General features: G+C 46.9%; 2 protein-coding genes across 3 annotated transcripts in view; one reads left to right on the forward strand and one right to left on the reverse strand.

Moving 5' to 3' along the window:
* Positions 1-356: 356 nt before the first annotated feature.
* Positions 357-4428, forward strand: GDF7 (growth differentiation factor 7). Its single transcript, XM_074820813.1, has 2 exons — positions 357-690; positions 3350-4428. Exons 1-2 carry the CDS (start codon positions 357-359, stop codon positions 4270-4272), a joined length of 1257 nt encoding a protein of 418 aa, XP_074676914.1. The 3' UTR covers positions 4273-4428.
* An 11855-nt stretch (positions 4429-16283) lies between these two features.
* LDAH (lipid droplet associated hydrolase) overlaps positions 16284-27064 on the reverse strand; it is a 126434-nt gene continuing 115653 nt past the window's right edge. Inside the window, exons 7-8 of one of the 2 annotated variants that reach the window (XM_074820134.1) lie at positions 19855-20077; positions 16284-16619 (exon numbers count right to left, since the gene is read on the reverse strand). In XM_074820134.1, coding sequence (XP_074676235.1) covers positions 19886-20077 — 192 coding nt within the window. In that variant the 3' untranslated portion in view covers positions 16284-16619; positions 19855-19885. Of the gene's footprint in view, positions 16620-16851; positions 20078-27064 lie in introns of those variants that run through there. The other variant, XM_074820133.1, reaches the window with a different exon arrangement.

Consider the following 27064-nt stretch of genomic DNA (forward strand, 5'->3'; position numbering starts at 1 on the left):
CCAAACTACGGCTCGGACCCCCCCGCCTCCCCAAAAGGCGGCCGGGGCGGCCGCCGCGGCACGGGGCCGGTGGGGCGCCGCTCTCCCCTCTGAATGAGGGGTGCGAGTGCCCGTGCCGGGGTCGCCGGTGCCCGCTGCAGGGCGGGCCGGGGGTCCCGGGGCGGGGGGGTGGGGGTGTCTCACCTGCGGGCGGAGGCGGGGCGGGGCGGGGCGGGCGGCCGGCAGGGGGCGCTTCCGCGGCGGCGGGCGGCGGCGGCGGCGGCCGCGGCGGCGGCGGCGGCGGGCGAAGACGATGTTCAAAAGCGGGCGGGGAGCGGCGGCGGCAGCAGCACCGCGCCGAGCCCCGGGCCGCCGCCATGCGCCTCCGCGCCGCCGCCGCCGCCCTCTGCCTCTGCCTGCTGGGCGCCTGCCGCCTCCGCCGCGGGCTGGAGGCCGCCGCCGTGCGCGGCCCGTCGGCGGGCGCTCCCCAGCGACCCTCGGCAGCCGCGCCTTCCTCCTCCTCCGCCTCCTCCTCCTCCTCCTCCGCCGCCTCCCCCTTCTCCTCCCCGCCGCGGAGGGACGGGGCTCTCCGCAACGGCACCGTGGTGCCGCACCACTACATGGTGGCCCTCTACCAGCGCCTGGCCGCCCGCCGCGGCCCCGGCCGCCACCCCGACACGGTGACGGGCTTCGCGGAGCGGGCGCGCAGCGGTGAGTGCGGGACGCGCATCCCTCCGCGCAGCGCCGCGCAGAGCGGCCCCGCGCCGCGCAGCGCCCGCAGTGGGGGCAGGGGAGCGGGGACCGGCAGTCGCCGCCGGGACTCCCGCCGTCGGGCGAGAGGGATGGGGATGGGTTTGGGCTGGGGAGTGGGCTTGGGGATGGGGATGGGGCTTGTGCGCGGGCCTGGGCATGGAGCCGGGGTTGTGCGTGGGTTTGGGGATGGAGCTGTGGCTTGCGCGTGGGTGGGGGGATCGGCCTTCTGTGCATGGCTTTGGGGATGGAGCCGGGGCTGGGAATTACTTCGAGCGTGGGTTTGGGGACGTGGTGGCGCACGGAGATGGAGCCTGCACGTTGCTCTGAGCACGGGGTTGTGCGTGGGGCTGGGGCTTGTGCGTGGTTGGGGAGCGGGGTTGGGCATTGGTTTGAGCACGGGGGGGTTGCGTGGGGTGGGACACCGCGATGCGGATGGAGCTTAACGGGGTAGGGGCTGCGCGTCCGTGTTCAACGGGAATGGAGCTGCGCGTGAGTTTGAGCACGGGAATGGAGATGAGGACAGGGGTGGGCACGGGGGTGTGCGTGGGGATGGGGTCGCGATGGGAGTAGCAGAGGGGTTGTGCCCAAATCCGGGGAAAAGAGTTGCCGATGGAGATTAAGCATGGGGCTGTGTGGGGGTCGGGGATGGCGATGGGGTTGCACATGCGGTCGGGGTCAAGGATGGCTTCTCGGGGCTGGGGATGCGGTTGGGGACAGGGTGCGAGGCGCAGCCCAGCCGGGAGACAGGGCGGGCAGGGGTGCGGGCACCCCCCGCCACCTGATGCGCTGCCCGGCAGCGGGGACCGGGGTGCGCGGCGCAGTTCGGGGGCAGCTTCTCCGCGCAGCATCCCCGGGACCGAGAGGGAGAAACCCCGGCAGAGCCTTTGCAGCCCGAAAAACTCCCCGGGGCACCGCGACGGGCCGGGACGGGGAGGGAGCGCGGCCGCGCTCCCTCCCCGTCCCGGCCCGTCGCGGTGCCCCGTGGGGGGCGGCTCAGCCCCGGGCTACCGGAGCCGGCTGAGCTCGGCATCGCGGTCCCCTTCTCCCTCTTCCCCCTCTTTTGCTCCCTTCATACCCGCGGATCTAATGATAATAGTTGAATAAACACGTATACGTACTTAATATTTTATATATATGTATGTATATATACATTGTGCTCTGCCGGCGAAGTTAGCTCGGCTGTGTGGAAAAAAAAAATAAAATCCCTATCGAATAAAATGAAAAGACAAACTGAAAAGCAGCCGCAGCTTCCCCCCGTGCCTGTAGCCGGCCGCCCCGGGGTGGGAGAGAGGCGGCTGGTGGTGCGGAGCCCCCCCGTAGCCCCCCAAACCCCATCTCCAAGCCCCAGACCCAAACCCAGCGAGGACCGAATCCTGCAGGGAGGTTTTTGCTGAAAGCTGATGGGGAAACGGCGGGGGAGCGAGGCGGGACTGGGGGTAGGATGCTCCGATGGGCAGTGCCCGCTTTGGGAGAGCCAGGGGAAATCTGCGCCCTGGTTCTGGGAAGTTTCAGAGCAAAACGAAACCAGATGAATGCTTCAAAAGGATCTCCTTATCTGCTCCTCCCAGGAACTTTAGATCTGCTTTTAAAATAATAATAGTAGTCATAATAATAACGATAATAATGACTATAATAATAATAGCAAATGACGGGGACAAAAATCTTTCCCACCCGGAGGGCGGTGCAGGCTGCAGCCCGGTGCGCTGCCCGCGGGAGGGGGCTGTGGGCTGGGGGCGGCGGGCAGGGTCCTGCCGGCAGCGGGTTGGGGGGCTCGGGCACAGCAGCAGTGTTTGCAGCATGCCCAGATCAGGTTTCTTGTTAGAGAGGGGGAAATTAAAAAACAACCCTCCCAGAACTCATTCATCTCTTCTCCCCAACTCCACCTTCTTTGTGTTTTTTTTTTTTTTTTTCTTTTGTTAATTCACATTGGGTATATTTAATCTGTGCCAGAAACTGTGCAAGTCTATGTTTGGGCTTTGGATCCACCAAACGTAGTGACAAATTCAAGCTGGACTCACTTTCAGCTTCTGAGAGTGCCTCTATCAGACACCCCAAGGCACAGCGTCTGTGTCCCTGACGTGTGTGCCTGTGCCTGCCTGCGAGGGAAATTGAGATTTTTCACAGCATTTTACTTGGCGTGACTGGGGCTGGGGGGGGGTGGGGTGGGGGGGGGTGTGGTGTGACACTTAGGGCAGAAGTCGGTGACAACCTGGTGATTGGGGATGGGACTGTGCTGCGCAGGTTCAGATGGGCCTTCCCTGCCAAAACAGGATAGTGATGTAGCTGGGGGCACTGAAACACCCGGGAGGAGGCAGAGAAGCCACCTCGGGACACGGGATAGAGTGCTGATGAGAAACCACTTGTTTGAATTGATTCCTCCCTCCCTCTCTGCCTGTTTTTTTTCATGCCTCCAGCCAGGGTGAGTCTCCCGGACACAGGGCACACAGGCTGTGTCCCTGCTGGGATGTTCAGTGAGCCTTGCTGCGAGGCAATGATCTCCCCGCTTAGCTCTGTGTCCCCCGCGCCTCTGTAATGAGAGCTTGGCTTCAGCTTGCTGGGTTTTTATATTTTCTTTTCCTCTTTTTTTTTTTTTTATTTTTTGTTTTATCTCTTCCAGATGCCTCCCCATCTGCTCCTGAGCAGCGATACCTCTTCGACATCTCCAGCCTGCCCGAGGCAGAGGAGGTGACAGGCGCAGAGCTGCGGGTCTTGCGCGCCCTCCCTGAAAACCGGAGCTTGGCCCTGTCCCCCGAAGGCACCTTCCACCACCTCCTCCTCTCCACCTGCCCAGGCTGGGACGGCGAGGAGCCCCGGCTGCTGGACTCCAGGGCTGCAGACATTTTGGACGCGGGTTCCTCCAGATGGGAGGTGTTTGATGTCTGGGAAGCCCTGCGGGATCGGAGGGAGAGATCTCCCTCAGGCAAGGTGCTGTGCTTCCTGCTGAGGATCGTCTCGGATCAGTCGGGGCGGCTCCTGCCCCCCCGGCAGCTGGGGTTCAGCAAGCCCCAGCCGCAGCCCCATGAGAGAGCCCTGCTCGTGGCCTTCTCCCGTACTCAGAGGAAGGAGAACCTCTTCAAGGAGATCCGGGATAAGATCAAGGCCCTGGGCAGCCCCCCCTTCCTGGAGCCCCCCGATCCTGGCCAGGAGGTGTACCCCAAGCGGAGGAAGAGACGGACCACCATCGCCGCCCGGTCCGGGGGCAGAGGCCACGGGAAGAAGGCGAAGACCCGCTGCAGCAGGAAGCCCCTGCACGTGAACTTCAAGGAGCTGGGCTGGGACGACTGGATAATTGCCCCCCTGGATTACGAGGCGTATCACTGCGAGGGGGTCTGCGACTTCCCCTTGCGCTCCCACCTGGAGCCCACCAACCACGCCATCATCCAGACCCTGATGAACTCCATGGACCCGGAGTCCACGCCCCCAAGCTGCTGTGTGCCCTCCAAGCTCAGCCCCATCAGCATCCTCTACATAGACTCCGGGAACAACGTGGTTTACAAACAGTATGAGGACATGGTCGTGGAGACGTGTGGCTGCAGGTAGCAATTTCTGCAGCTCTCCCCCTCCCCACCCTGCCCTGCTCCATCCAGCAGCCCTGCCCCATTTTATATATATAAATATAAATATATATATATATAAAATATATATATATACACACATACACATTTTGGTGTGTGCCTTTCCAAAAGCCAAGCTCAGAGCAGGTATCCCCTGCCCTCCTGGGGCCACCCTGGCCATGAGCGGGGGAGGGACAGGTGATGTCCCCCCTTCCCTGACAGCAAGGCTGTAGATTACGCCCCCCCCCCCCCCCAAAGAAAGAGCGACCTGCACCACTCACACCGGGTTTCCCGGGACTCAGCTGGGGGTGATGCGCTGTGGCGGGAGGCCATGCTCCCTACTCAGAGCTGCTGCCATCTCTCTGCCTTGCCTGCTTCCCCCCGGAGAGGGGGGGCACACAGCCCAGCAGAGCCCCCAGGGGATGCTCGCTCAGCTTCTGAGCTCTGTCTGTTCCGCTTGGTTTGCCCAAGCCAAGCCAACACCTTCTTTCCCAAAGGTTTTGGAAAATGTCTGACCAAAATTGTTTCAGGGCGGAGTGACCTGTGGGGTGATGGACCGGTGGCTGTGACAGGGGGTTTGGGCCAGCATCACCCCTCCAGCTGCAGTGGTGGGACAGAGGGGAGGTGGGAACGCTCTTTGCTTTGACTTAAAGGAGTTTTTCTGGCTGCCTTCAAATTGCTGCCCTGGGTTTGCTGGGGAAAAAACCAAGGGATCCCTAGGGGGACGCAGGGGTTGGAGAACCTGTGGCCATGGGAGGCTGAATTCATTTGATCCAGGCCTGTTTGCGGTGCAGAGGGATTTGTGAGTCTGCTGTTGGGAACAGGAAACATGGTCCCCATAACCAGAGGCTGAAGTGAGATGAAGTGTGAAGTAGAGCTTGTGCTCTCAACAGAGATGGGAACAACCCTGGAAGGTATTAGCTGGGGGTGCTGTGGCTTTGTGTGGTCTGAAGCACTGGCCCAGTTGCCGATGTCCTGCAGGAGGTACCGGCTGGCAGGTCGCCTTCCTTTCCTACACAAAACCCCATTTCCAAGGCACACCGGGCACCCAGCATCAGGCCCATGAGTCACACAGCCGTCCTCAGTGTGTCTGGAGAGAAGCGAATGTCCCGAGTTCCCCCGGGGAAGAGCCATTTTGCTTGGGTTCTTCTTTTTCCAAATAATCTCTATAAAAGCACTAAGCTCCACCCTACCTTCCTCTGGCACCAGTTCCCAGCAAGCTCCATCCCTCCCCGGAGCGCCTGCCTCTCCCCGCTCTGTTAAGGGAGCCTGGATCCACCAGGAACAGACATTTCCCATGCAGATGGCTGAATGCCACCCTCGGAGACTGCTACGTAAAGCAGGGTGCTTTGACCCGTGCTGAAAGGGCTACGGGATTTTAGTAACTCAGGAGCTGAATATAAATTATGCCTTTAAATCAGAGAAGCCTTACATCCATGCCAAGGCATGTTTTGGATGCTGGGAACAGTTTCTGCTGCACCTCGGTGACTTTTGGTACCACACTTTGGCTTCATGGCTGAACTGGCTTAGACCAGAGATGTATTTGCACAGATTTTGCTTTTGATAGTTTGGTTGTTACTGGTGGTCAGGGTGTTGGCATGTAAACACCAGTGCTCATTAGTGACAGTAGTTTGTGTTTAGGGGAGATAAATCCCTGATAGAAAACATGGGTTTTTTTCTATGTAAAGCCAGTTGTTCTCCATCACAGGGGTGTTCTGCTAGGGAGAGCTGAGGTGAGCCGGGACAGAGAGGGGGTCACCTCAAAGAGCTCTACTGAGATCCAAACGATTTCAAAAGTCAGGAAAGCCTCGGTGAGGGTCTAACAGCCCCTTCCCCCCAAGAAAATAGTACATCAACAGGGAGTAATGGTGATATATCTGCTGGGCTAAACCCCCCCAGCCTCCTTCCATCGTTGCCCCACTCAGGTCTGCTCTGCATCCTTAGGCTGTGGCTGGTGGCAGCTCAGGGGAGCAAGTGTGGTACCTGTGACACCTGCAGAGCTCCTCTGGCTTTACATCCATGTATCTGAGAGGAAAATCCAGCTCCCTGCCTCAGCGTGAATGTGAACATGTATTAAGTGTGATGTACCTGTACCCAGGGGGAAGTTCAGAGGTGGAGGTTAGTGGGGAAGAGGAAGAATCAGGTCCATGCTGGTGGGTTTTCTCACTGTCAGTATTTGGGGGGGGCGAGGTGCAACTAGTGGGTGAGGAGGGGTCAGCGGGAGGGCTCATGTCTTTCCTCTGGCTTTTGGCTTTAGTGCAGGCAGTTAGGGGAAGGAGGTTGGCACGAGCAGCACTGGAGCTGCTTGCTCTGGAAACACCGCATCATTTATAGTTACCAAGCTTTCGAAGTACCTAATTTTTCAATTGCCGTTGGTTGCTTGATAGTTTTTCTCACTGCTGAGACAATTTTTTTTGATGTTTTCATTTCTTTTACCCCCTCCCCTTCCTCCAAATATTTGTGGTGGAGGTTCGTGGGCAGTTCAAATTCAGGCAAGATATATATAGCTCCTGGCAGCCTCTTCTGGCTTGGTGGCTCTTGTGAACATTGGCTGAATGGGTGACCTGAGATCTGCTCCTCTGGGACTTTGTCCGAGGGGGTGCTGATGCCAGTGACCCCCGGTTCTTGTGGCTCTTGTTCAACCACAGCTGCAGAGAGGGGACAGACAGACAGACATAACTCACCTCAGGTCTGGAGGTGGCCGACAGAGAGCAGGGTGACGGGTTGGGTCTTGTGATGCTTTACCCCGACCCCAGTGCTGGGATGCTGTGTGCTGCTGGGGCTTTGTCCTGAACCCCACGATGGCTTTGCTGGCCCTGGTAAGAAAAGCTGTGGCTCAGTCACTGCAGTTTCGTAGCCTGGATCACTATGATAAATGAGGACGGGGAGGATTCGGGGAGAGCACAGAGGCTGCTGCTGACAGCGATGCCATCCATGGTTTTGCCCATGCAGGAACCACTCCTGGCTCTCCTGGCTGCAGGTACCTCTCCCTCAACAGGCATGTTTGTCAGGAGAGCAAACCCCCGGGGTGGGCCCAGTGATGGTGTGGCCCTCTGCGTTCACACCCACGGCGACACCGCCATGCCAGCCACTGTTTTAAGAGAGCATCTGTTTCTTTCCTGCACAGACAACCTCCGGAGGACAACAGGAGAGCAAAGGATGGTGTCAGACCCTCTTTCTACTTGCTTAAGTGGACAGGGGAGGGCAGGGGGATGTGTGTGATGAGGGAAAGGCTGGAGAGAAGCAGAGCTGGGGCTCTTGGTGGGTAACTGGTGCTCCCTCCTGGGCAAGAGTGTCGGCGGCAGCACTTGGCGGTCACATTGCTCATTGCTCCTGGGGGAATATTTCCAGAGCAAAATCTGCCAGTCCTCCCTTTACAAATCTCTGCGTGCTCCTGCAAGGGCTGCCTTTCCATCCCCAAGCAGATTCGGAGATTGCACCCAAACAGTGGGATGAGGCTTGGGCAACAGCCATCAGAGCCGTTGCAGATGGAAGAGCTGAGCCCCTCGTGGGGTGCAAAAGCCTTTCCCGGGTTCCTGTGGCCAAGATGCTGCAGCCCTGCCGTGTTGGGGAGCAACGCAGGGACATGTCTGCAAAGGCCACGGAGGAGTAAATCCTGCCTTTGGAGGCAAGTAAATGGGTCATCAGCTGCAGGACAGCGGTAGCCCAGCGCAGCCCAGCCCCCCAGCCCTGGAGCTGGTCCTCCACAGAGCATCAGCCTCTAATGCCATAGAAACGGTCCAGGAAAAATGTATTTCTGATCAGTTGCCTCTTGCCTGAGCTGATATTTGGGCACATGTAAACATTATAAATAGGAGACTAGAGGTTGAACATGGACAAATATGAATTCAGTAGACTCAGAGTGATTTTAATGGATAATTATAGGTTCTCAATCTGCAGTATTTATACAACCTTTCCAGTTAAAAAAAACACAGTTTCCATGCAGAGTATATTCTCCTGGAGGATTTGTTTGACCTTCAGCACCATTTTTATCTGCAGGATGTAATTACAGTGAAGCTAGAAGTATTAAGCATTGGAAAAGGACTACATTTCTATGCTTAACTGGCTCCCTCCCATCTTACATGGGAATTACGCAGGAGCAGGGAAACTCGCAGAGGGATCCTGTTTGACTTGGAAGCTCTGGGGCTGCAATTCGGGGAAGCGTGCTTGGTCAGAACAGGATTGGGGTGTGTGCCTTGCCTTGGGTCTCCTTCAGCTCTATAAAACTAAAGCCTGTGCTTAAGCCACTGCCTGCACTGTGTCCTGAAGCCCCCTGTCCAGTGGAGTCCCATAGCAGGGACAGTCAGAAGCAAAATGGCTTTATGCCCAGTTTAACTGCCCGATGACCAGGGGTGCTTCTGACCTAGAAATAAATCCCAGGAAACAGATTTTATCCCTTTTTCTTTTTTATTTTTTTTAAGGAATAATTGTTTTTTAATTCTTAAAAGAGGATTGTCTAACATCCCCCGTTTTTTTTTTACATCATACTTCAGATCCAGTGGTAGAAAGGAAATGAGTATCCTCTGAGAGGGAGAAGGATGTTTGTATGGAAAAGGGATTGCAGCTTTGCCCCAGCATAGCTGCATTGATCCCAGTGGCTTTACTTCTGGTCAGCACTGGCAGACAGAGCCGTCTCCTCTTTGGCTGTTTGCTGGTGCTTGGTGTACCCATAAGGAAAAGACTGGAAAAGCACCACTTCTGATTAAAAGCAAATCCCAAGTCTTGAGCCTTCTGCTCAAGTCTGAGTGCCAGCAACTTCTGTGTATATTTGCACCATATGGATTTTAACTCACGCCTTGATTACACAGCTCTTGCTACTGCAGAAAACTGGGTAGGTCTGCAGTGATTTATTGGTCACAGTCCCATTGCAAAGCGAGCAGCTCCTTTTACTGCTGGCAGGTTTAAGCCCTTACCCCACAAACCTGAACGTGTGTGTTTAGGGAGAGTCACCTGTGCTGCTCTCCCTGTAACATCAGACCCATGCACCGCTGTTCGCAGTGTTGCCTCTTGCAGGGAAGAGATGAGAGAGGCTGGGGCATCACTTGGGACGCCCTGGGGTTGCAGGTCCCACAGGGTGCAGCGGAGCACCTCAAGGTGCTGATGGGATGCCTTTGGCTTTGCTCTCTAGACTTAACAGGAGTGTTGCCATGAGCTTTGGCTTGATGTGCTTGTCTGTGATAGCAGCATCTACAGTTATTCGTGTCAAAAACCACATGATATATGTTGATGTGACAGATATGTCATAAATACCAGTCCACCGACCAGCTCATACTCATGTTGCCAGTGAACCTGGTGGGAAATGTCATGGTTTCCTGCCAAGTGTGTAACGAGTCCTGAAATACGAGTGCCTTCTCTTTTGTCTGCGTTGGGGCAGCACGGCCATATGTCAGGGGGGAAAAAACCTGTGTGGGCCAACGGCAATGAGAGTCTGAATATCACACAAGGGTTGTCATCCAAAACAGGGCTGTGCCACTGGATTTGAAAGATGGTCAGATTGAAGGGCTATCACATGGACCTTGGTTGGGCAGTTCCACCCAGTTGCTTGCTGTGTCCCTGTCCTGGGTGAACCTGGAGTTGCAGTATGAATTTTTCACTCTTCACGTCACCTTCTAGGGAGGTGAGTGGACAGGAGAACCCATGTGGGCAAAACTGAGCTCTGCTCTTTGAGGGTGAAGTTGTTCTTTTAACTCGCGTGACCTGCAGATGGTGACATGCATGTCCCACTGGCATCAGAGCAACTTTCCTGGCATTGGGGGTCCCTTTATGGGTGTGTAGGGTCTGGATGGGGCTGCTGAGTGGCAGGAGCAGAGTGTGGCAGCGTGCTCACCACCGGGACTGTGTCCTTCATGAAAACATGTTGGGGAGAGGAACTGGGGAGTAACTGTCCCATGGATGGGGTGTTACTGATGGTCAGGAGCTTGTGACCTTGTGTGGTGGATGGGGGGAGAGTTTTTATGCCTTTCCTGTCTTTGAATTAATGGCTGGTGAAAGATTGATATGTTCCACCAGGCTGGTGTGACACCTTGAAATTTGTGATAAGCTGGTTTATGTTTTCCATGGTAAAATCATCTGCATTCAGTCTTTTAAGGCACTTCGTTGCGAGCTCCACAGAGGTGCAAAGATGTCTCTGAAAATCAGTTATGCCCTCAGAAAGTGTTCTGGACCTTCAGAAAATTACCAAAATTTGGAACTCCTGCTGGTGTAACCCACTGACCAAGGACCCCACCCTACATCTCAAAGGATGTTTTGCAGCCTTGCACTCAAGACATGTGTAGCCCATGTGGCTGCTTTTTCCTTTTACTGGCACCAGTATCCAAGCAGCCCCCTGAATTTACTGTGTTGGGAAGGAGCCTGATTTACATGGTGGTGGGAAGGAGCACACCAGCAGGCTGGCTGATGCCCCGTGTTTAACTTTTGGCTGCGTGGACTAGGGCAGGAAGCATTGGGCAGCAGAGCATTTTCATGGAGATTGGTACGGAAAAATCTTAAACCAAAGCTTGATGCATTCCCAGAAATGGCTGAAAACGAAACCCAGCCATTTTTCAGTGGTTTTTCAGCAAGTTTGGCTCTTCATTTTTCTGTCATCACCACATATTAGTTCATTTGTACATTTTGTGAGCTCATTTTTCTGCTTTGATACTTGTGCTCATACTTTGGGTTTTCAGGATGAGGAGTGTGGAGATTTGCTGTGGTGTTTGATGGATGAGGGGAGAGCAAGGAAGGAAAGGCTGAGTCTCAGCAGCAGGAGGCTGGGGCGTAGTCTGTGCCCTCAAACATGGGATGGTGAGGGGGTGGGTTTGGCAGTGTTGAAGTTGGTGGGAGAAGAGGACCTGCTCATGATGGGTCACATGTTCAAGTGGTTTTCTGATGGAAGGTGAGAGTGTTTGGGTCTCCCTTCCATTCTACTTTGCTGTGGTGTAAACCTATGCTGGTGCCACCCAGATCTCCACCATCAGAGGAATGAGACCCAGAGGGCTTGACCCAGCCTCCTCAGGAGCTGTGGTCTTTGGTCCCAGGTTTTGGGGAGATGGTAGCATTCCCCATGGTGTTTCATTCTTTTCCTCCATCCTGCCTTGGTGAAGAGAGAGGAGGGGAGCGGGAGTGAAAAAAACAAGAGGCAAAGTTTAGGCTCCCTTGCTGCCAAGCTGGTCATCCCAGGGAGCTGTGTGCTGGGAACTGCCGAGCACCAAGGGGCTCACAGGAGCTCAGCCATCAGCAGCAGAGCGTGAAATAATATCCACAGGCCAGGGAAAGGGATGGTCACACATGGAGGGGCTGGGCTTTAGTCCTCAAAGAGGTGCCAAAGTTGTGTAGGCAATGATCAGCTGGGGATGGGACATTTTGTAGGGGCAGCTCATCCCCTCCTTGGCCAGGGTCCGGTATGATCACTCTGGTTACATTCATCCCACATCCTGTGAGTAATAGTGCTGAAAAAGAAGGGTCTGAGTTTCTGAGGTGCTGAACATCCAGTGCTCCCACATGCTTCAGTTGAAGCCACATTTGTGCAGTGCCTTTGCAAATCAGGCTCTTACAGCCTGAGTAGTTAGGGGCTTTTCCCACCGGGAGTCACCAGCTCCATCTTGTGCTGCAGCTGTTTGCTGGAAAAGCTGGTGGAGATGCTGCTCATAAGAACTGAATGAGTGTCTGTGCAGGAAAGACCTGCTCCGCTCTTGGTGCTCCCCGTTTTAGATGCCGGCAGGAGCAACGTCAGCCCTGCTTGTTGATCCAGTTTGCTAAGTCACTACGTGTCCCACCACCGCGTGCTCTTTTTCTGGTGAAGTCAACACTATCTGGAGCTCCTTTGACAAAACGAGCCTCTCTGCTGGTCAGTCGTGGTTTTATTTATATGTTCTTTTCTTTGATTAGAAAGGAAAATATCAAAAAATGAAAAAGGACTCACGTTTCCAATAGCCGTATCTCTAGTAGTTATAATTTTTGAAGCAATACTCGTATCCCTGTGTGTGCCTCTAAACTATCCATGTATCTGTTCAGCTTTTTCAGGCCTGAGTGTGTGAAATATCTCTAAAGAAGATAGCTCTGTAAGTGATGGTGTAAATGCATTGTTTGTATGTATTCTAAAGTTTAAATAGAATGTACATATGGGATTGTAAATGAACTGTAAACAGCAATCTATATTTTCTTGAATATATTATATAGCAGTATATATTTGTTAAATAAGTATTCTTGTATACTCTTCAATAACCTTTTTAATATTTTGTACAGATAAGTTTATTAAATATTTTATTGATACATAGATCTCTGCAAGAATTTTTTCTTCTGAAGACTTGTGCTTGTGTCCTGAAACCAGATGGCTCATTTCAGAGCAGCCTTCATAAGTCACCTTTACTTCCTGTGCTACCTGAGATGTTAAAACCAAAAATGAAAAAGCCATTCATTTTAAACTGCTTTCCTTGGCAACCTCAGGTATTTTCCAAGAAAAAAAGTCTCAGGACAGTGAGGTTTGCAATGGATTTATCATCAGATTGTACATCCCTTTTCTTCCCTGTGTTTCTGAATACAGTTCACCTGCCTTGACCCAGCTCCAGCCAGCCAAACAGGATTCTCTCCATTGACTTGAATAGAAAGCTTTAGAGACTCAGAAACATTGACTTGAGCAGGTAGATATGAGAGCTGGAAGAATATCCCCTGCTCACATCATGCTTATGGTCACACAAAGCTGGCCTCATGGGTTTGACCTGAGCACAGGACTCTGCCCCTGCAGGTGCCCAGCTCCCTGCGGTCCCCACAGCAGGAGCCCAAGTCTTCTGGAAGGGCGAGGGAGGAACTCGACTTCATTAGGTCTGATGAAAACATCCCCTTAGGAAATAAGGAAAAAATCAGGAATTTCAAAATTTGGGCAATGAGAAGATACCTGGAAAAATGTAGTAGAGAGTTCTTTTCCCCCAAATCAGGTCTGATAGTTTCATTCCTGTTAGGTATCGCTGGTACATGATACATCACCTTTTGTTAAAGATTGCTCTTACCCGAATACTGTTTTTTATTACTCTGTTCTCCCCTCTTTCAAAGTATTTTTTTTTCTTTTTTTTTTTTTTTAATACCTTGCTAAAGCACCCTGGGACATGAAATCCTTTTGCATTTCTAGTAGGTGAACTTTAAAAATTATGGCACAGCCAGAAAGCAAGGAATCTATAAGATTAGCTTAATTGATCACATTAGATTAATGTCACACACGCTCAGGAATGGGCTGTCAAATATCTATATGACCTTTTTTTCATCTGCTTTCACTAGGACATTGTAGTGGCAGAACCAGACGTTTCAGGGAGAGTGAGTTGCTTTAGTATGTGCTCCTGCAGTGGACATCACCAAAGTGCCTTGGGGACAGCGAGTGAAGGTGATTAGGGTTACGACTGCCTCTGCTGCATCCTTACCACATACAATACTGTGAACATGCAGGTGTGGAGTAAGGCACATATGGAAGCATGTAAGAAGTCTTCAAGGCATCAGGCATATATTTCAGTCATAGCAGAGCAACCTCAGTTTTCAAGACCCAGGAAAAACACATGGGACAACTGCCAAGCGAGGTTTGCCTGAAGAACTTAAAAATTAATTCTTACAAGACTGGTATTTTCTAGGCTGTCCCTTCATCTTAAGCATACCCACAAACACATGGCTCAGCTGGAGTGAGGCATGGTGATTTCTGTTCTGTCACATGGAGTGACAGACCAAGCACAAGCCACCTTTTGGTCAGTGTCCTGCATCATCACATGCTCATTTATGGTCTCATTGGCTGATGGGGTTTTTTGGCACAAGTTCTCTGGCTAGGCACAGAGAGGAAGACAGGATGGAATTTGCCCCCATGCCCCTCTGTCCCTTGTATACGTAGTTTTCCAGGAAGGTGTTACCTTAACATGTTATTTTCAACAAAACGTTGAAGGGTGACAGCAAATGGTTATTCACAGGAATCCCATCATGTCTTCACTGAAATCAGTGGGAGTGGTAGGTTTGCATTCTGTGAAGACAGGTTTTTAGTCCATAGCACAAACTTGGACTAACAGTACTTCAGACTACTCGTGATTTACAACAAAAACTAGTTAATCCTCATATATATTCTGAAAGCCAAGCATTGTCATGGTCAGTTTATATCTGAGAGAAATTGGAGGAACAGCAAAGACAGGTGACATGCCCAAGGTCACACACTGATACAATGGAAAAAAATGCAGAGATAAAACAGGACATAGTCTGTCTTGGGCACCTAGTGACCTCACCTTAAAGCAAATGCCTAAGTCCCTCATGTAGTAAAAAAACTAGTTGGTGCCTGCCAGCAGCTTGAGAGGAAGATCTGGTACTTCTACATTTAGATACCTAAGTTAGATCAGATAGGGAATTTAAACATCTGGTTTGGGAGCACTGCTTTATGAGTTGGGGGCAAGTTAGGTGAGCCAGGTCTATTTTGCTTGGAGCACCAGTTTTTCTCTTAGCACCTAATACAAAGTCCAGTGAAGCTGGTTTTAATGTATACATTAACTTCAGTAAGTTTTGGACCAGGCTCTAGCATCTGCTTGAGACTTACCTGAAGACTCTCATGTATCGTTCCATGTAGTGTTCTGTAATGCAGAGCAATTCAGAAGATGTCTGGGGAGATCACTGGAACATGTTTGCTGTGAGGCAAAACTGCAGTCCCAAAGTATTCTAGTATGAGAATTTTATCTTCTTTTCAGTACCTGAAACTAGGCGGGCATATTTTCATTACTATGAAAACTTCAATCCTTGTTATCACAAAGTACTAATTCCACAAGATTCCTGCTATATTGGACTGTCCTGTTTTGGTGCAAACTAATAGAAGCACAAGGATAAAAGGAAACTTCTGTCTTGCAGGTAATACTTTTGTACTGAAGCTCTTTGTTCATGTCATGTCACCTCTATTGTCCTAGTCTCAACTGATCCATTAGGTCTCCCTAAACCTATGTGCAACCCTATTGACTTTACTGAGGCTGTACTGGGGCTGTAACTGGAGTTAAAACACTCCAGTTCACTCCGGATGCTTAAAATCCTAGGGGTTTTTTTTGTGGGTAAAAATACAGGTTTCTCCTGATAAACACGGATGACTTGCAGTACCTCCTGCACGATGAGAGCGGATGACGGTAACACTCCAAAACCTTTCTATTCTGTAAACAGTATTCCTGTTTCCAACAAGTTAGATTGGAACAGTGGGACCCTTATCAAATTTTAAGGGTACTTGTTAGGGAAAAGGAGTAGCTGAATCCTGACACTGGGAAAGCATTTTTTTCCCCAGTTCTAAGCCATCATACACAAGGATTTCTCTTAATATACAGAGCACAGTGTATTTTAGAGCTCGGAGGCTTTAAGCTGAGTTTGTTGAAGATGTTCATAACCGGCAAAATGGGGGGCACCCTCCACTGCTGCTTTTATTGTCAATTGCTTCAAAATAGGATGGCAAAAAGATCTCCTTCGAGTGTCTGACTGGCAAGCACTGCAGTCAGATACGGAACGAGTCAGATACAGAGCAAGTCAGATGTTTTAAACATTCTGCATTTTATTACCTACTGCAAACTACTTTCCACAACACAACTACTTTCCTGCAAGCACGTTCCTGCAGTAGTTGGAATCGAAAAACCTAGTCCATGTCCTGTCAGCTTAAGCACTTGAAAACGGTCTCTAATTAAATCTCTCCTGCCTGTCCCATCTGAGCATCCATGTTAGCCTGGTTCATAACTTCTGCATGATGCTACTGAGAGCAACGATCGCTTCTGGCAGCTGGCTTGTACTGTTACTGCTGTATCTGCTGCTTGTACTCAAACCCCATCAGCTGTTCCAGAAATATATGCTGTTTTAATAGTTCCTGGTCACTCACAAACACTCTCTGGATTCTTATTTTGTAAATGTGCCAGGAAAGAGAACATCGGCCTGCAAGTGAAGAGCCTCAGAAACTTATTGTAGTTGGGAGTCTGAGTGTGACCTGTGACACAGAGTAAAACAAGTCTCTTGGGTCTAGTAAGTTTATCCAAACCCAGTAATAGTTTGAGCAACTTTATTAATGACAACACTGAACATCTTGTTTAAAGTCTTTGCTGGTAATTAGCTAAACCAAAGAAACGGATGGGAAGTGGATGCGTGTATAAACCCATTTTCTGTAAAAAGAGTATGCAGATGACCTCAACTGCAGAGAAGAGATAATCTGTTGTGGCTCATGTATGCAATTTGTCTCCTGCGAGTCAAGAAACTGGTGTTTAGCTTGGAGTCCAACTCCAAATTCTTCACCATCAACACTGGGCAAGCACTCATCAGGCTTCCTGAAGGGAGAAACCTCACTAATTTACACACTCTATAGCTCATTCAAAGCAGCAAACGGACCTGGAGGGAGCAAGAGGAAACACTGATTGATTATTTTGGAGTGGCTCTGGATAAAAATGCTTAAGTGAGTCAGGTGCCTACCACCCACTGATTTTCTCTGCACTTAGCAGATGTGAAATTCACATCGCATGTGAAATTTGGGTTTTGCCGAGTATTTTTGTAAATTTTGTATGCATGAAGTAATGAAGAAGGTGAACTAAGACTAAACAAGTTATCAAAATAAAGAATCAAGTTACATTTTACCATAAATGTATTTATTTTTGTTATTGGAGTTGTGTACTTTTTCATAAAAGGTATCAATCTAGCAAAACACTTGAACGTGAGTCAAAGTCATTGAAGGTAGCAGGATTACTCGCGCAGTGAGAATTAAGCACAAATGTGAATGACAGAGATTAGGTGCTACTGCATACAGTCAATTAATTTGTGATAGGTTTCCCAAGAATTCTAAAATAGTCTAAACCAGACAAGACCACACTGTGTTTTCATGGTAAGTTGGCACATTTGGACCATAAGCACTTCTGACACTCTCTGCCTGGGGTCATAGTGAACACCACGGGCTTCAGAGGAGCTGGATTCTCATCGTGTGAGATCTGCTCCTCTTAGGAAATACACGTGTGAAAACTAGACCCGTGCTTTTCGGCAATGAATAGAGTAGCAAATTTTCAGATCTTAGCCTTACAGTAACAGCTTCTAGGAGGAAGGTAGCAATTGAATCATTATGGTTTTGATAATCTTAGAGAAAATTCATTTAAGAAAATTGTAAGGCATTATCCTGCAGTAGATCTCAGTTTAGGTCTTAATGCAGTCAGTAGGATTTATTATAATGGATTATCATTTGTATAAAAGGCATACACAAGTCAAGTACAAGTATTGCTAAATTAATTCCTCATACAAAGTATACGAATAATGCACTGTAAACAACTGCTTCTCATAGGTGCTTCAGTTTCCAGGCTTTAATAGCTGCTTGTCATCTTTGGTTAATGCAAGATTTTCTCTGTCCTCAGGAGATCCACTACAACAGCTGAACTTTTACAAACTGAGTCCTTGCTCCACTACCCAATCCCATATACTTTGAAGAACAAATGTTTTGCTCAATCAGATCAACATGTAAACCAAAACAACCAAGTGAGCTGTATTTTTTATGCTGTTAACATACAAACATGTGTATATGTGTATATGTATGTGTACATATATATATCTCCATGTATGTGAACACACCCCCTCACTCTGCCCCAGGGAGCACCAAGGCCAACACATGCATTTAGCATCTACCATAAGGCCACCCAACAGGAATGCACGCCAACATCTGGGGGCTGTTTAAACACACACAGACACACACAACTACAGATTTCTAAAGTGAGCCCAAGAACTCTTTTGATCATGACTGAATATGGCCCCGTAGAAAGAAGGAAAGTCCCATGACTATCCAGTAAACAGAATCAGTTGCATGGGTACAGTCCCTTCACTTTGAACATATCTGGTTCCTCCTCATGCTGCTGCAACTGTGGTCTCAACATTTCTGCCTCAAGCATCAGTATGTTTCATTACACGGCAGTGTAATCTGAAAATACACTGGGTAGTCTCAAAAGCTAAACTAGTTTCTGATGCAAAAAAGGTCACTTAAAGCCACTGTCTGTCTGCAGGTTTGAAAGCTAGTCCAAAACATCCAGAAACTGAACTCTATTATAAATTGCTCTAAATATTAGTGAGAAGTTTCAGGGGTGATTTAGAGAGAAGTGGAAGGTGTGTATATAATCATGAAAGAAAAGTAAGGAATTAACTGTTTTTTCTGCATCAGAGAACATTCTCCAATACCATTTTCACTAGTACCACATTAAAACTGTTAATAAATCATGAAAGTTAGATACCCAATGCATCATTTAAATTCATCTGTTTGTAAGGGCAGGGCTCCCCTGACTATATTCTGTAGTGTTTTGCTTATTTATAAATGCCTCTATGAACTCCACAGGGAGACTATTTCACAGGTTCATGGCTAGAAAGCTGTTCCTGATTACACTTGGCTCTGTCCCCCTCACATTTTTTTCATTTCTAGCTATCGCCTGTAATTTCTTCTGTTATCACAACTGGGACGATTTGGTTTTGCTATCTGTAAAGGAGAAAGATAAACAAATGTGAGGAACAGTGTACTTGTCAGCAATGTGCTACAGCAAGGATCTGGTTCTCAATAGTAACTTTTCATGCCATTTCATGGGTGCAACCATGGCAGAGTATTAGCCATTTTCTCACAGTGGATTTACCTAATTTGTGGCTTGACAGAAAATGTCATACTTCAGTCCTTAGAGCAAAGAACTGACATTTAGGTATGCATCAAAACTGGTTTAAGTCTTTAACGTTGCTCAGCAAACACTGTTCTCGTGGTCTTCATTAGGAGAGCTAGGCCACCTGTAAGTAGTTATATATGGATTCTACAATCCATTTTAAGCTTTTAATACTGGCACTTCTGACCAGCATCCTTTACCTTCTCTACAGTCAATCGAAAACCAAAACACTGGCAAGGTTCCAGACAGGAGTTCCATTTGTATTCCCCTGCTGAGCAGCCAGTTACCTATGGTATTTTTAATACCCTGTAGGGCCCTGGCAGCACCCTAAATCTCTTCTGAGACTTTGAGAAACTGCACACCTCCTCTACACATCTCCCTTGTGCTCATCCTGAACTCAGCCTGACCTCTGATTGACCACCAACCCCATCTGACGTGGAGGAGACAACGTTAGGGCTGTCCTAGGGCCTTGGGCTGTTCTGGCTGTCATGCACCAGGGTTACATGGACGGATGAGCCATGTGGAGAGGACAGGGTCTTTCACAGCACACCAGGATCCATTGCCAGGATCCATTCACAGGGGGATTTTTATCCACACAGAGTAGCCTGGTATTTCTTTCTACAGCAGGCCAGCTGGGCTGCCCCAAAGCCATCCCTGACAGTTCTCCAGCAGGTGAGTGAGGTGGTAGTAACTCAGTTACACTTGTAACCAGTGAATCTAGTATCAGTGTTGTCTAGAGTGCTAGCAGACAATAAATATTCCACGCTTTGCCAAGTCCTGAAGACACAGGATGAAGTACATCACCACTGAATCAATAAAACTATACTTTGGACCAGCCAGTCTCTCTTTAACTTTCTCTAAAACATCTCAATAGAAAACAGGCCATAATCTATAATAAACAGAAAAAAATAGGACAGACTCTCTCACAAAAAATTACACGTTCACAAAATAATTACATTTTTTTCTTGTTAATCACTGAACCTGTGTTTATAATTTGGTCAGATCATCCTGTAACCAGTCTGTAATCATGGCAGCCATCTCCTTGCTGGCATCTAGCACAAAGGCGTGGCGGAGCCCTTTCTCACAAAGTCGAATGTCTCCGTCTGGAAAATCCATTTTGATCTCATCGTAGTAGTGCTGTGGACACCAGCTGTCTCCAGTTCCATAGTAAAAAATCAGCTAGAAATCAAAGCATATCAGATCATTAACTTGAAAAGTTACTGATGAAGCAGCCAATATCCAAACAAAGAGCACTGAATTATTTGGAAATAAGCAATGCTTCATGACCCAAGATATACTGTGAGGAATAGCAAATTCATAGTTCTCAGTTGTTTCCAAGTCTGCAATGATGAAGCCAATTAAATGATCTGTGACTCAGTTTCCTCATCTGTAAAACTGTGGAACACAATCCAGACAACTCTGAAAATAGAGATCTGCTGATGAAAAGTGGCTGTCTTACGAAATTTGTTATTATCATTCAAAACATCTAGTCGTCCATGGAGTCTACCCCTAACCAGGCAAGCTGCTGTGTTTTCCCTAGCTATTAGCTGGTTTCATTGTTAGCTTTCTAGCTGTTTGATCAAATACCAAAATTACCAGTAAACCTGATGCTATGTCCCAGCTGAAGGGGCTAGCCATTACGGCTTTCTTCTGGATATAAACTAAGAGGAACTATGAGGGTACTCCACATTTGTGAGTAGCTCAGTCTTACTGGCATCTGTTAGGTGTGATCTCAAACCACCTGCCTGGTTAGGGCCTTAGGTGGAGGAGTATCCATTTTTCTTAACCTCGGTGTTAATGGTGTAAACTAGAGGTGATTCACTCAGTCAGTCATGTTAGAATAACAGCAATTATGGTTATTCTCAAAAGCAAAACTTTTTCTGCTTGAAGAGTTTTGTAATCTTAGAATCATAGAATCACAGAATAGTTGGATGGGACCTTTATAGGTCATCTAGTCCACCCCCCTGCAATGAGCAGGAACATCTTCAACTATATCAGGTTGCTCAGAGCCCCGTCCAACCTGGCCTTGAATGTTTCCAGGGATGGGGCATCTACCACCTCTCTGGGCAACCTGTTTCAGTGTTTCACCACCCTCATAAAAAATGTCTTCCTTGTATCCAGTCTGGATCTACCCTCTTTTAGTTTAAAACCATTACCCCTTGTCCTGTTGCTACAGGCCCTACTAAGAAGTTTGTCCCCATCTTTCTTATAAGCCCCCTTTAAGTACTGAAAGGCTGAAATAAGGTCTCCCCAGAGCCTTCTCTTCTCCAGGCTGAACAACTCCAACTCTATCTTAACTTTGTAAAGTGCTGCCCGTGTAGAGCACAGGAACCTCCGGGAGATCAGTGAGCAATTTTCTTTTGGGTTGTAATGTAGAACTAAAATTCTACCAAAGTCCACTTTGTTTTGATCTTGCCCTAATAATCTTGCTCAATGACATACATGAAGCAGGTGCTACAGAGCTCGCCTTAACACAAAAGTTATAAATTCCAGGCAAGTATATTCAATGAAGTGTCTTTTCTCTCTGTTAGAAACACTGAATGTCACTCTGATGACTGAATGACTGAAGTCATTACTTCCCCCCATTTTCATCTCAACTTTACATGCTATAGCTATGTTTTTGAATTTCTATAAAGTATTTGAAGGGAGAGTGGTTGTCTGGAAGAGAGTAAAAACCTATGGATTTAAAACTCTACAGGAACAAGATTAATGATGAGGACTCTTTATACTAAAATGTTTGAATGCAGGTACCAGAAGGATATTGATTGCTCAACATATCACACACACAGCTTGGCCCAATTCCATTACTCTCATTTGTTTCATATTTCATTTCTGTACTTCAGTGAATAATTGAGCAATGCTAACATAAATTAGGGGACAAGAAGTCTTCCTTTCATCACAAAAATCTTCAATTCCATCATTTTTGTAGCCATGTGGAATATAAATAAATGCACCCACTGGGGCAGAGGTGGGCTAAGAGCCCAGACTGCATTTCACAAAATGTTACAAGTTTTTGTCTAGCTCGCTTTTCTCTTGTTGAAGCGTACCCAAATCTTGGACATTGCTGACTACTGGCTGTATCCAAAATATAATATCTCAGTTGCATAGACACCAGCCCAAGTTATACTTCTATGTATATGTAAAACATAAACCATAAACCATCCCATGTTAACAAACATTATTGGTTTCCTTTGTCACTTGCTAATTGCTGGAAACAAGGTATGTCATCTGCTTTAGCAGAAAATTTCTTTTGATCTTGCCTTTGATATATAAATCATAGGATGTCACACTAGCAAAAATGTTCAAAAAAAGCCAACGTAAAATGGCCAGCTGCATTCAGCCCATTTGAAAGCCAAACATCTGACTGAATTGTTTAACCCTGGGCTCCGTTACCAACAGATACAAAAATAAAGATTATGAAGCTGAGAAAAAAAGAAATGGAGCAACGCCAGATTAATGGAGTAGTCCTTGAAATTATTAGATCTTTTGATAGGCTAGTTGTAGAGTCTCATCACATGACCATTTAAAAAAAGATGAGAAGTCATTTACACTTACAAAGGTGGATAACATATTTGTGAAATAACTTATTTTTTTAAATAAAAACTGAGAAATGGGCTGTTCTCCAGGTAGGGTTGTAAACTTGAGAACTCACAGATTTGGAAATGCCTAAACAAAAGATTTATGTGTGTTCTTAGCTTGCCTCTGGTATATTTGCATTACGGTTTAATCTTTCATTGCATGATCCAAAGGATCCTTGACTGATTCAATCCACTGACAGGATGATGTTCAGCTGATGAGCTGCTATTTGATAGTATTTTTTGTTTTAAATTCTGTGTGTGGTCTGAGGATTTATTTACTACGTATTTCATGGTTTACAGACAGATTTTATTTTCTCATGTGTGTTCCTCTGGCACGCACCACTACAGGATTTGCATGCTCACATTTATTAATTTAGTTTTGCAACACCTTAGTGGCCATTTTAATCTCCATTTTGCAGATGGGGAGCACAGAAATTAATGTCAAACAACATACATTAATTTGAAAGTATGTAGTGTAGTCTGAAACACCGAGAGCTGGTGTCCATGTTTAAGGGCCAAATTCCACCCTTACTTCTTCAGCAGATTTCTATTGTCTCCAATGGGGTCATCTGCATCTCTAATGCCTACTGCACCTCTAAATTCCTTCAAGTAAAGCATCATAAAGCATGATTCAGGTGCCCATACATAAATATCTGGCAGTGTTAGGTTAATGGCTTGACTTGATGATCTAAGGATCTTCCCCAACCTAAATGACTCTACGATCTCATGCAATTTAAGACTGATATGCTAGCATATCTGTTTAGTCTCCACTCTGCTACAGGCAGCTCGTGTGTCTCATATGCCAGTCTTGCTTGGGTAGCTCAAATCCACCACCTCACACAGCACCAGAAGTCTACCTCTGGCCAAACAAAAGGAGCCTTTGGTTCTTCTGGCCTTCTCCTCCTCCTCTCTGTTTACCTCTAACTCACTAGTTCCCTCTATACTAGCTCAGCACCTATCTCCTCTGCACTGGAATGAATAGCTTCCTTCTCCAAGCCAAGAATTTTTACCATGAGAAAACAACGCATTTTCCCCTGAGCCTTATTTGTAGATATTGTAGAACCCTTTGGACGGAAATAAAAAACAGTCAAGGTAGGATAGACACTTGCGTCATGTATGCAATTAAAGTTTGGGTACATTATAACCAACTAAGACCAGTTTTATAACAGGAAGACTTGGGGTACTTCATTTGATGCTGCAGTTATTTTCTCTGCTTATTTCATGTGGAGGTGTTGGTATGTGCATTCTGTGTGTCTGTGGTGCATGCCTGCAAGCCTAAAATTTTAATATACATATTTTTAATTAGAAATTGCTAACAGAATTCAGAATTGTTTTCAAAATGCTTCCCTATTAATGGATTATGCAATAAAATCTAAAAGCAGGATTGCAATTAAGGTGTAAATTTTCAGTGATCCAAATGGTGGTACAGGGCCTATGAAAGCTGACAGATACTTGACTGTCATTTGTGGCATTGAAGGTCTCCCTCTGAATAACAAAATGTCTGTGCTCTTTGCGTGTGCCACACACAGCCACAAAAATATACAGATGTTAGGATGTTACCTATTTTCCTAATATATTAAGACAGATTCATTTTAGACAAATTTAAATAAAAGTTTCCAGAATCCGAATGTTCTCATCTTTATTTTAACATCAGGAGCTTTGCTATTGCAGCACGCAGGCAGGCATAATTAACGAACCATGTGTAACCAGAGGCACATGGGATCTTCATTAATGCTAGGAAACACTGGCGTGCACTATATGATTTGCATGGATCTGTAAAGTGCGTATTTCCCTGTGGACTGTGCATAGCTGTAAAGACATCCTGAGTCAGCACAACCACTGTACCAGCAATGGAAAACTGCTGCCAACCTAAGCATTCACAAATGGTGAGTCAGGCCCCCAAAATAATGAGCCTCATTTAAAAATAAACAGATTTACAAAACAACAAATAGAAGGTTCTTTCTATTTTTCTTCCGGGCTTAAACTTTCCAATATTTGCATTTTTTTAACTTTTCTGCCATGAGGGTGAGAGGATTATTTTTTGTTCTTTTGCAATATTGAATTCTGAGACTTCCAGGTATTCCTGACTCAGAAGGGGAATGGCAGCTACCACTGGACATGACAAAGACTTTATATGATTCCTGATGCAATACCCTGCTTATTATGAGTGACTAAAACATGTCTTCTTTCAGGATCTGATGACGAGGTCAGAGTAAAGGGGATGTGGTTATCTTTGCCAGCCATTTCAATACCATGTTTGAAATAGTTATGCAATTTCTAAGTTTCAAATAGTTTTAAAATAACAGCAATGTTCTTGTAAGCTGTTTTACTATTAAATTGCTCAGAAGTATTTTCAGCCTTAGTTTATGTAAAATAAAACATAAGCCAGAATAGGGCTCTGTCAACCCAGTACCCTTTAATATGGTATGTGTACTCAGACACTGCACAATGATGGCAGCTGCTAAGTAAACATCAGAAGAATCTGAGATTCGTATCAACAGGATGTTTACATTTTGAAGAGTTTCTAAGAAAATAATAAAGATTTCCTGCAGTTGACTCCATTGGCACTTGTTTTAGTATGTATGACAGTTCACAGAAGTATAAATTACAGAGAGATTTCTTTTATGCGTCTTCTGTAGCTGTCAAAGATCAACACTGAAAAACAAGTCCAAAAAGTTAAAAAATATTAATTGAGTTTCCTCTATCTCTCTGGAATTTGGTACATGTTATAACAACTTTAGGATCTTATTACATGGGCAGGCACCACTCCAGCTGATGGCAAAGAGTGAAGGACTGATCTCTGTGGACATAAACTAGCAGCACACGTGCAATGGCAAGCAAGATTGTACCAGTGTCCTTGCTGAAATCCTTGTCTCTGATACATTAACTTTTTAGCAGTATTATTCCCACATGCATTCACTGGTTGAGACAGCAGCATCTCTCTGGGTGACATCTTTCGACAGTAACCAGTGAATAGTTTCATTTGCTCTTGGATGAAAATTAGTTTAAAAGGCATTAGTCCAGGATTAATTTTAGTATCAATCAAGGTTTATAGAAAATGACTTAGCTTCTCTGGAATTATGAAAGTGTCTCCACCTTATCCTGCCAAAAGAATAGTATAAACGACTTGGGAACAGACTGGTTTGGGACACACTTTTTTTTTTGGACTTGCTTCAGTTGTACTTTGGCTTTACTAATCAGTTTCTGGGAAGAATTCAAAGAGCTGGCGTTGCCCTAGGAAGCCCTAAATGCTTTGGTATCTGGTTCTCCAAGACACCATCTCTATCCTCGTGATCTTGCCATGGTTGAGATCAGCTGGTTTGATGGCAAGGTCACTGGAACTTGCTCCTTGCCTTGTTTTATCAGAACTGGGATTTCTCAACTTTTCAAGGGCAGTGTGAAGCCAAATTTTTTCTGCTAGACCGTTCTGAGAAGAGGCAGTTGAGATTCTGGGGTACACAATGCTATTTTTAAATACTAACCTTGTAGGGGTTGTACTAAAGGTGTAACAGGTCGTTCAAGTATTTGTGGTGATTTTATTTAATGTACAGAATGTGGCCAGTTTTGTTAAACCAACATAAATAATAAACAAAACCAGCTTTCCTGTCTGGAAAGGGAGTGGAAAAACATTTTACTTTCAGAGAAATTAGGATGTAAACCCTGAGATACGGCCAGACGTAGTGGTACTTTGCATGTGATGGAAGATGCGTTATTCCTCTCCCCAGTGTCAGGAACTGTTCTACCAAACAGGCAGGATGCAGGCTCCCTGTTTTCATGCCTTTGTCAGTGTTAACTGGAAATCTGGTAGATCAAGGGAGGGGAATGGGCTTCTCTTTAACTCTGCTGCAGTTTGTTAGCAATACTACTGGCTGCTCTGCACGTAGACCCAAGAGATCAAGTGAGGCCACTTCTATTTTCACTTTCTCACAGATAATGAAGGGTCAAACTCAATGCAAAGTAAAAATATCCTTTTTAAAAGGATGCACAGGATTTATCAACAAACCAGGGTGATTAACTTATTTATACTACCTATGTAACTTTTAAAGACTTAAAAGTGTTTCAAGGGTATATATTTAGATGTGTCAGGAACATGAATATTTCAGAAGCCAAGTCTGTATAAATACCAAAATAAAAATAAACAGACCTGAAACCACTATTTAAGCAATACCATTACTGCGCCAGATTCTTCCAACTGTACTTAACTGCAAACAGTTATTTCCTTCTGAATATCAGCCTGACACTGTCTACATTCAGTGGGACTTTATCTAAGATGAATCAGTCAAATCTCTTGTGCAACAGCAGGACCAGCATCTGGCTGTAAATGGCGATTTTGTTCACGGCTGTGCAATGAGCTCTGTGGCCGAGGGAGGGAAGGTAAGCAATTAATGGATAGTAAGGGTTGGACAGTAACTTCTTAAGTATTCTTGAGAAGACTGGGGAAATATTGCTGTCTTTGCTCATTGTGTGTAGCACACACCTTATACCTATCCCCAGAATCCTGGAAATTCATGTCATCGCTTCTTTATTAGAATACCACACAGCATGAATGATGGTAACAGGAGCTCACAGAAGAAGTGAAACATCAGAG

Source organism: Strix aluco, chromosome 3 (genome assembly GCF_031877795.1).
Source record: "Strix aluco isolate bStrAlu1 chromosome 3, bStrAlu1.hap1, whole genome shotgun sequence".
Lineage (NCBI taxonomy): Eukaryota > Metazoa > Chordata > Aves > Strigiformes > Strigidae > Strix > Strix aluco.